The sequence below is a fragment of the Psammomys obesus genome, unplaced genomic scaffold (assembly GCF_907164565.1).
Source record: "Psammomys obesus unplaced genomic scaffold, mPsaObe1.curated_primary_1811, whole genome shotgun sequence".
Taxonomy (NCBI): Eukaryota; Metazoa; Chordata; class Mammalia; order Rodentia; family Muridae; genus Psammomys; species Psammomys obesus.
This window is the reverse complement of record NW_026587556.1, coordinates 7,941,567-7,951,945: the sequence shown is the minus strand read 5'-3', so window position 1 is coordinate 7,951,945 and position 10,379 is coordinate 7,941,567. Positions and strand designations below refer to the sequence as shown.

Genomic DNA, 10,379 nt, shown 5'->3' with positions numbered 1-10,379 from the left:
TTCCTTCCTTCCTTCCTTCCTTCCTTCCTTCCTTCCTTCCTTCCTTCCTTCCTTCCTTCCTTCCTTCCTTCCTTCCTGTTTTTTTGGACAGGATCTCACTATGTAGGCCTCCTGGTTGGCCTTGAATTTGATATTTAGACGATGCTGGCCTCGAATTCAGTGATCCTCCCTGCCTCAGCCTTCAAGTGCTGGGATTAAAGGTGTGCTCCTCTACACCAGATGCTCTCATTTTAAATTTTACTTTCATCTCTCTCACACACACATTTATATAAAATCTAAGAGTCACAAAAATGAAAACATGATTCACTTATTATGCTTAACATGATCTTTAGTTCCATTTGTTTCCTTGCAAATGATACACTTTTGTTCTCTATAGCTGAATAAAACTCCATTGTGCACATATAACATATCTTTTCCACCGTCTATTGATGGAAACCTAAACAGAATCTCTCATTGGGACTACTATACACAGTACTGCAAGAAGCAAAAGACTTGCAGTGGAGGCCTTCAGGTGTAAATACAGAAGTGGGGCAGCTTGGTCAGATGCTTTACTCTTTGCTTTACCTTCTCAGGATCCTTCATGCTGACTTAACAATGGCTACACTAAATCACATTCTTGCCAAGAGCATCTGTTCTTCACTGTGTTCCTAATGATAGCTACTCTGACTGAGGTGAGAGGGCATCTTTATACACTTTTAATCTCAATTACTTGATGGCTAAAGATGAACTTATTTTCCATGTACAATGGCCATTTGTATTTCTGTTCTCTTTATTCTATTAGTCTGTTTACAGGGGTGGAGTGTTTGCTTTCTTCGTATTTCCTTTCTGAGTTCGTTATATATTCTACCACAGTTTTCTCTCTGTAGGCCATCCCCTGACTCATTTCCCTTGCTGTGTACAAGACTTTTAATTTTAGCAATCCTGTTTGTCAATTCTCATTTTATATTCTGGGCTACTGAGTCCTCTACAGGTAGACAATGTCACCAGGACAGTTGTACAACCCCTTACCCCCAAAGAAAGAGGGATTTAGTGGTAAAATTGAAGGCTGCAGCTTTCACACTAATTATTTGTCATTGAATAGGATGTAGTTTGCAGCTTATTCTTTGCAGCACAAAACCAATACTTGTAGTCATTCTGGCTCAAATTGCTGGGCCATAAAGATGGCTTGGGGATAAAAGGCACATGCTAAACAATTCTGATTACCTGAGTCTGATCCCTGGAATCTATGTAGAGGTAGGAGAGATCTGACAAAACAAAACAAAACAAAACAAAACGTCCTTTTCAAAAAGTCCTTCCTATGTTAATGCTTAAAATCTTTAGCTTGTGCTTTCTTTCCTCTATTTCAAGGTTTCAGGTTTTGTTTTGTTTTGTTAGTTTTGTTTTGTTTTGTTAGTTCTTGTTGAACTAACTTTTGTACAGGGTGAGAAATGGGGATCACTCCTGTCTTCTTCGTGGTGCCTGGTTTCCCAGCACTATTTACTGAAGAGCATGACTTTCTTCCAATATATGGTCATAACATCTGTTGAAAATCTGATGGCAGTTCTGAGGTTTTATTTTATTGCACTGGTCTATATATCTGGTCTGGTACCAGAATGGCCAAGGGTTTGTTACTATGGCTCTCTAGGGTAAGTTTATTGAGTATGCTGGTTTCTTAAACATTGTCCTTTTCTTCAAGATTACTTTAAATGTTCGGAGTCTTGTGTGTATGTTTTTCTAGGTCTTTGAGGAATGGCAAAGGAGTCTTGATGGGATTGCATTGAATCTATTCATTGTCTGGGGTGATTAGACCAGACTTTTTTTTTTTTTTTTTTTTTTTTTTTTTGGTAACAAAGTGCCTCATAAAAGCAATTGAGAAGAAAAGGAAAGAAGGAAGGAAGGAAAGGAAAGAATGAAGGAAGACCCCCCCCCCGCCATTTGAGGTTATAGCACATCACAGCAGAGGAGTCTTGGCTGGAGGACCTTGAGGCTGAAGCAGTTGATCTCTTTACATCCAGAGTGTAGAAAGAGAAATGGATGCTTGTGCTTAGTTCACAGTTTACTTTTCATTTAGTCCAGGGCTCTAGTCTACAGAATGGAGCTACCCACGTTTTCAGTGGCTCTTCCTACCTCAATTATGCAGAAAGTGCCCCCAGTCTGGTCCAGCTGCTTACCTCCTAGGTGACTCTAGATTCTGTGGTGCAGATAATCAGAACAATCACCACAGCACTACAGGACCTTCACAACAGAAATTCTGATTCTGGAGGTCTTTCATTGTCCAGTCCTTTCTCCATTCTTTAAAATGTACATCCTAGACCATGTGCTGGTTTGAATAAAAATGGCCCCCAGAGGCTCACATGTGGTCATCAGGGAGTGGAACTACTAGAGAAGGATTAAAAGTGTAGCCCTGCTGAAGTAGGAGTGGTCTTAATGGAGAAAGTGTGTCACTAGGGTTGGCTTCAGAGTTACAAGAGACTAACCCAGGCCCAGTCTCTCTCTTCCTGTTCCCTGGGGATATAGATGTAGAACTCTGAGCTACCATGACTGCATGAAGCCATGAAATGTCACCAGAATAACAGACTAAACCTCTGAAATTGTAAGCCAGCCCCATTTAAATGCTCCTTTTATAAGAGGTGTCATGACTAAGACAAGAGGACTTTTACATTTTTTTTAATTTTTTTTTTTTTTTTTTGAGACAGTTTCTCTGTGTAGCCTTAGCTATCCTGGACTCCCTTTGTAGACTAGGCTGGCCTTGAACTCATTGAGCCTATCTGCCTGTCTCTGCTTTCCCAAGTGCTGGGATTAAAGGCATGTGCCACCGTGCCTACCTACTCTTTTATATTCTTGATTAGATTTATTCCAAGATCCTTTGGGTTGGGTTTTTGGGGGGGCACTGGGAGGACCACTATCAATGTGGTCTCTTAAAAACACTTCATTTCTCAGCATGTTTGTAACTGGTATACAGGAAGGCTACTAAATTTTGCATGTTGATTTTGGATCCTGCTATTTTGCTGCACGTTTTTATCAGATCTAAGAGTTTTTGGTGGTATCTTCAGGATCTCTTATGTTTAGGTGTATGCCTTCAAATGAGGATGCTTTGCTATTTTCATTTATTCAAATGAATAATTCATTTCTTTCTAATCCTATTTTTCTAGCTAGGACTCTAAGTACTCTACCAAATGGAGAACTTAGATCTCTTATACCCAACTTTTCTTTGGATTTTTTTTTCTTTTATAATATATTGGCTATAGCTCTATTATATTTAGTCATTATAACTGTAAGTTATATTTCCTCTATTTCTACTTTTGTTTTATCATGATTGAATGCTAAGCTTTTAAAGACGCCTTTCAAGGTTCCTTTTCTGCAGCTACTCTGATGAGGCTGTGATTTCTGTCCTCCACTCTGTCAATACATATAATATGATACATTTCTGGAACCATTCTTGTATTTCAGGAATGAAGTCAACTTGATTCTAGTGAAAGATTTTTCTGTTGAGTGGAATTCAATTTGAAAGTATTATTCTGAGATCTTTGGCTTTTACGTGCAACAGGGAGACTAGCCTGTTAGTATGTTTTTATCTGGTTTTGGTATCAGGACAATGACAGCTTTATAAAAAGAGGTGGGCAGAGGTCCTTCCCTTTCTGTTTCATAGAACAATCTGAAGGGCAGTCTTAGATTTTATTTTTTTCCATTAAAGGTCTGGTAGGATTCACCCCAATCTAGGCTTTTAGAGTTGAGATCTGTTTTACTTCTTCAATCATTTCATATTCTTTGATATATCTGTTTAATTTGTTCACATCCTCATGGTTTAACTTTAGTAGGTACATATCTAGAAATTATTTTTTGTTAGTTTGGCTATAGCTTGCCAATGTTTATTTTTTTAAAGAACTAAGTCATGTGTCACAATTTTTGTATTGATCTTTTCACTTCAATTTTATTAATTTCTGCCATGATTTTAAAAGATTTTTAAATTTTTATGTACTGAATGTTTTGCCTACATGTATATATGTGCATCACTTAGATGCGTGGTGCCATGGAGGCAAGAAGGCATTGGATCCCCTGAACTGGAGTTAGAGCGAATTGTGAACTTCCATGTGTATGCTGGGAAATGAACCTGAGCCTTATGCAAGGGCAGCAAATACTCTTAACCACTAAGCTATCTCCAGCTGCATTCTCTTATAGTCTTTATTATTATTTTCCATCTACTGATTTGGGGCTTGGCTTGTACTCATCTTTCAAGGACTCTGGCTTGAGTCATTAAGTTATTTATTTGAGATCTCTGGTGTCTTTAATGTAAGTACCTATACACATAAATTTCCTTCTTAGAACTACTTTCATTGTATTCCCAATGTTCTAATATGCTATGTTTTTATTTTCAAGTGATTCTAGGGAGTTTTATTTTCCCTCCTGATTTCTGTGGTGCTCCACTCATTATTCAATAATGTGTTATTTAATCCTTACAAGCTTGTACGGTTTCTGTATTTTTTATTGACATATAGTTTTACTCCACTGTGATCAGACAAAATAAATTATTTCAATTTCTTTGTATATGTTAAGACTTGCTTTATGCTATATAAAATACGGTTTACTTTTTAAAGTTCCATGACTGCTGACCATGTATATTCTACAGTACACGACTGAAAATTCTGTAGATACTTGAGAAGTCCCTTTGCTCTGTACTTTGACTTTCCTCTTACCCTTGTTTCTTTTCTATTATTGTGTCAGAATGACCTGTGTGTTGATGACAGTAAGTCACTAAGTCATGCACTATTATTGTGCGGTTCACACTGTGCCTTTGCATACAGTGCTGTGTGCTTCATGAAGCAATGGTAAGTGTACAAATCTTCAAAACTGGCAAATCCCCCGATGGACTGACTTCTTTCTTCTAATTTTTGTTTGAAGTTTATTTTGTTAGACATTAGGATAGCACTGACTGCCTGCTTTCTAAGTTCTAAATAAATAGAACTTTTCTATCTTTTCACCCAAAGGCTCTATTTGTTTTTGCACTTCAAGTACATATTTTTGCAAACAATATGGATGGGTACAATTTTAATCCAACATTCTAGTTTGTGTCTTTAAAAAGCAGTTGTTTTTTTTTTATTAGTTTTGTTTTCGCATGTGTGTGTATGCATGTGTATGGAGGTCAGAGGGTAACTTTCAAGAACTGGTTCTTTCCTTCTACCATGTGGGTCCCTGGGATCAAACTCAAGCTGTCAGGGTTGGTGACAGGTGCCTCTGCCGGACACTTCACCAGCCCTAGTCTGTGTCTTTCAACTGGAGAGTTATAGCCATTAATACCGAGTCACTACTGGAAAGTGTGTATCAATGGCTGTAATGTGGTTGTTTTGTTATGTCTGCTCTTGGGGGAGTCTCATTTGTGTCCTGTTGTTCTAGTTCACTTTGTTCTCTCCTGGGAACTCAGGATATGCTCGCCCTTCTCTTCAATGTGAACATTTCTCCCAAGAATCCTCTGCTGTGCTGACTTAAGGACCATGAGTCCCTTCAGTCTGTCTTTATCATGAAAAGGTTTCTTTCTCTTTCAATTTGAGCGATAGCTTTGATAGTTCCTATTTTTCATAGATTGGGATATATGTATCCCCATCTTTTTTTTATTTTATTTTATTTTTCTTTATTAATTGCACTTTACTCACAGGTAGTAATTTCCTAGTGACTGCTCCATGTAACTTATAGGTCTTCTGATTTTGTTTTGCTCTTTTTCTTTCTGCAGGCTTCTTTTTCTCTGTTGTTTGCAGACTTGGAGTAGGAGAGGGGAAACTTGTCCCCTTGCGGGTGCTTTGTTCTGTGCTCTGGGTTAGGGTCTGCAGGTCTTTTGATCACCCAGCACCCCCACTTCTGTGCTTATCTTGTCTTTTCTACCACATACCACTGTGCTCCTCTGCTGCCTCTCCATGATTTTCATCGAGTTTTGGAGATCCAGGAAAGTGTGCCTTCCCTGGGCTGCCATCTCCTCTCATCTTTAATCACAGGCTTCCTTATAACCAAAGATTCCCAGCCTCCCCTAGCTGCCTGGGAGCTGCTGGATTCTTCGTAGGCCTGTAGTCACGACTTAGTAGGCTCACGGCAGAAGCATCTCTGAGAACTGGCTGCTGTGCAGTGTGCCGTGTGGAAATGTGCTAATCCTTCCAGAGCTTGTAGAGCTTTCGTTCTGCCTTCGTTTGCACATTAAAGCCTCATGTTTTATGAGCATCATTATTTTTACTCATTAGAGCTTTTACTTCAATTCTTTTTCACAGGTGGGGAGCGGAGAGGTAGGGACAGGTAGAGACATAAAGGAAAAGTAAGGGAGACAGGGACGGAAAGGGAAAGCTCGAGAGGGAGAGGGAGAAAAAGAGAAAGGGAGAGAGAAACAGAAAGACAGTGACAGAGAGACTGATGTCTCATTTTGTGAAACCTCTTGTGAGCTGTGGAGGGTGTAGAAGGAAGTAAATTTAGCAAGGCAGTAAACAGCATCCTCCATGGTTTCCATGTTAGCTCCTGACTCTGGATGCATACCCTGAGTTCCTGCTTAGGCTTCCCTCAATCGACTGTGACCTTTCCTCTCACCACAGACTTTCTAGGAATTACACTAAGACATGTTCTAAAGTTTAGACTCTAAATAGAAATCATTTAAATTTTCACATTGAGACATAGATAAAATAAGTTAAAAGATAGGCCTAAGTGTTTTCTTTTCTTTCTCAGGAACTACAAGAATTGTTAAAAAAAAAAAAAAAAAAAAAAAGCACAATCTTGTAAAGCACTACACTGGTGCTGAGATGCAGATCAGTGGAAGAACCTGTGCTTACTATGACAAGGCCATGGATTTGATCCCCAGCTCTTTCCCACCACAACCACAACAAAAGTGCCTGACATTAAGCTAGAATGGTTTTCTCAGAATAACTGCAAAGCAAGCTTTCAGAACACCAGCTATTAAAATACCACACATCTAGAGTCAGAGAGTTATAAGCATGGCCACTGTATGGTCAAGTATGTGATTCACCCAGGCAGGTGGCCACTGATTAAACCTTTGAATAGTTAACAGTTAACACATAATAATGAGAAAGAGATTACCTCTGAATCAAAATCCATTAATAAAACTATTTTATCCTTGATGGAGCTGAAAAGATTATGCTTGTGTATCAACTGGAAAACATCTTTATGTCTTAACGTTAAGTATATTTCCAGAGCATTGCCATAATTTTTGTCATAGGTGTACCTGGTAATAAAAAATTAATTTCCATTAATAGGTATAATTAAAATGCACAGAGATTATGTTTCATAATATTAAAGATTGAAATAGTTGTTCAAAGAGAAGAGTTAGCTGTATTATGGGAAGTGTTCACCACATGGTCCTATGGAGTCTTTCTCAGAGCCCTGCCTTTCATCTCACCAAATTTAAAAGAATGCTGAATATTCAAGTAATAAATATTCCTACTTGCATCCTCAGCTTCCAAAATGTATAGAAATCTACATTCCAATGAACCTATGGTCCAGAACGAAGGACATATTTCTTTAAGTAGTATAAAGGTCAGTCTGAGTGCCTATAAGCAGTTGACAACTGAGTTATACTCCGGAAGCTCATTTGAAGTGGATGCATTTTCCATGGAAACGATATTTTCATACTAAGTCCTCATACAGTTGAGGAGAGACAGTTTAACAGAAGTCAGTCATCCTGCTGTTCACTATTAGTGGAGCTACAGGATCCAAGCAGCACCTGGAAACATGCTTCTGATACAAAACACTGATTGCTCTAATTTAGAATGTCACAAGCCTGACTTCCTCCGTGCCATGGCTAATGTGGTCCTGGCATCCAGGCCATCATATGCCCTTTTCTCAGAATCTGATAGAAACAATGGGTGCGTGAAGTCTGAGGTTTGTGGGTGCTGAGGAAGGGGTACAGCAGGCTTTCCTTCTTGAATTGGTCTGTGTTATACCATTTGGTGTCCCATACTGAGGCTCCTCATCTTTGTGTCTCAGACATATGGCACAAAGCCTGATGGGAGTGTCCAATAAAGGGAAAATATTCATTAACTTTCATTTGCTGAGCCCCAACTTTCAGCTTTGAAAATATCCCTACAGCACACTGTGAACTATAATTTTATAGATGAAGATTCTGGTTCAGAAAGAGCAACAGACTTGCAGACTTAAGAGTAGAATCCAGAGCCTGGCTCGCCGAGAGAGCATCTCATCACCAGGACCCACACTACTCCACTCCTCTGGCAACCAGCTCACACTATAATGCAGCTTCACACACTCATCATCTAGTTACTCATGTGAGACTTGGAAAAAGGATTTGAGTTAAGATTGGATACAGGAAAATGAAAGGCACCCTTGCAATCCTGAGACTGCAAGAACTGAACACACTCACAATTCTGCCAGTGTTTTCAATAGCGTCTTGTTCTGACTGTCCTTCTTCAGGTGGTCTCGAACTGCTTGAACTATCACCGAATTGTTGTACAGGTCTCCAGGCCACTCTCTAACCAGTGTGGCAAAGCCCTAGCCAGAGGAGAACAGCAGAAACAGAACAGTCTGCATAGTATGATCCTGTGATGGTCACATTTAGGTTTTAATCCAGGCTCTTGCTCTTACCCCTTCCCCAGTGCAGGCCATAGAAATGTAGTGGGTCATAAGAGCTCCATCAGAGGAGCCCAGGCCCCTGCCCGTGAGGGAGAAATGCTAAGTCAGCACATTCACAGCTCTCTGGGGTTTCCCGCCTCTCTATTAGCCATCATGCCTGTGCAATGAAGTTTACACACATTTTCAACATGCCAAGATTCAGGGAGCTTCCTGACTGGCAAAACAGAAGAAAAGAACATGGAGAGGTTATTCCAGAGAAGTGGTTCAGCATCCCTGAGGACAGCTGGGGACAGGCCTCACCATGCTACCCAGGCTGACTCAAACTGACGTTCTCCTGCCGCAGCTTTCTGAGTAGCTGGGATTACAAGTGTACACTATGGGCTTAGGGTTCTACCATTAGCTTCTGGTTATTGAACCTGCTCTTTAGTGTTCTGGTAAGAACACAAAATTTTCCATGGACATAATTTTGGCAAACGGTTGTATGAACACTGCTACTTGATTTGTTACGTGATCGATCGCTCATTTAAAATTAAACCTTAAGGTGAGAAATATGGAAAATAATATTTAAATTATACAGTTTAATGACAATGAAAACCATTTCTTTCTCAATGGTACTGATGAGGCAGACATGACAAAACACACAGGAGAAAGTCTCCAAGCCCAAGAGCCTCGGCAGGTTGACCTCGTTCAGTCACAGTTGGAGGTTTTCAGGATAGGACACGAATCAGCAGGATAATTTAATGAAGTAACTTAAGTCCCTTTTGTATCAAATCCAGATGGCACCAATGTAAAAGGATGAAAAGGTGAAATTTCTAGGTTTTATAACATACCCTGAGAACAAGCTTTGATCATGGGAGAATTCCTTACCTCATAATCACTTTCCAAAAATTCATGTAAGATCATTTCATAGATGAGTGGTTTCAAGACGGGGTCTCCTCGTGGTAAATAGGGACTAATTGCCTGTGGAGGAAGAACAGTCCTTTCAGGAGTGGTGAGACAATTGTATCTCAAACATGCAAACATAAATGTACAGTTTAACCTCAAAAATATAAGGTAGCAGGACACTTTAGAACACTAAGTTTCAAATAAACTCTGTTACCTAACAGGAAGCTATGAAATATTTTCAAAAGGTGTGTATGTGTGTGTAGGCATCAATAATAGTACAAAAGTGATTTCATTAAACTTCACTATTTTCTTCTTGATTAATTAATGAAAATCTAAATAATTAGGAGAGTAACTGCTATTTTCTAATTCTTCTAACTTTCTTTATATCAGATGCAATACATCAACTAATACTTTAAAACCAAATCATCTTATGAAGCAAGCATGCCACAAGTGTGCGACGATGCCACAAGTGTGTGTCAATGTCACAAGTGTGTGACGATGCCACAATGAAGCCCACTTCTTTGTAAGCTAATTTTTAAAAAAAAAGATACAAATTTTAACAAGAGAATATTCAAAAGGCTCATAGATGATGAATAATTAAAAGCCCTTTAAACAATAAAACGTTGACTGTCTGGTATGCATGATGTCTCCCAGGTGTAAGTAAAATGAAAGTGGTAAAATTTCTCATCATAGCTACAGAATGAAGTGTTTTCATCTCTCTTCCTGCAGGTGACAGATTGTTTGAGCACTGAGAATGAGTTCAGTGGCACACCACTTGCCTAATTTTTTTAATTTTTATTTCTTTCTTCACAATTCATTCATTATATATACCGACTGAAGCCCCCTCTCTCGGCTCTCCCTTGCCTAATGGTTTTGAAGTCATTAGATCAGCCCAATACACACACACACACACACACACACACACACACACACACACACACACA

General features: G+C 39.2%; 1 protein-coding gene across 1 annotated transcript in view; it reads right to left on the bottom strand.

Moving 5' to 3' along the window:
* Nucleotides 1-10,379, bottom strand: part of Vps41 (VPS41 subunit of HOPS complex) — a 159,792-nt gene that overhangs the window by 24,076 nt on the left and 125,337 nt on the right. The window contains exons 17-19 of the mRNA XM_055603954.1: nt 9,418-9,510; nt 8,342-8,469; nt 7,045-7,189 (exon numbers count right to left, since the gene is read on the bottom strand). Coding sequence (XP_055459929.1) covers nt 7,045-7,189; nt 8,342-8,469; nt 9,418-9,510 — 366 coding nt within the window. The remainder of the gene's footprint in view (nt 1-7,044; nt 7,190-8,341; nt 8,470-9,417; nt 9,511-10,379) is intronic.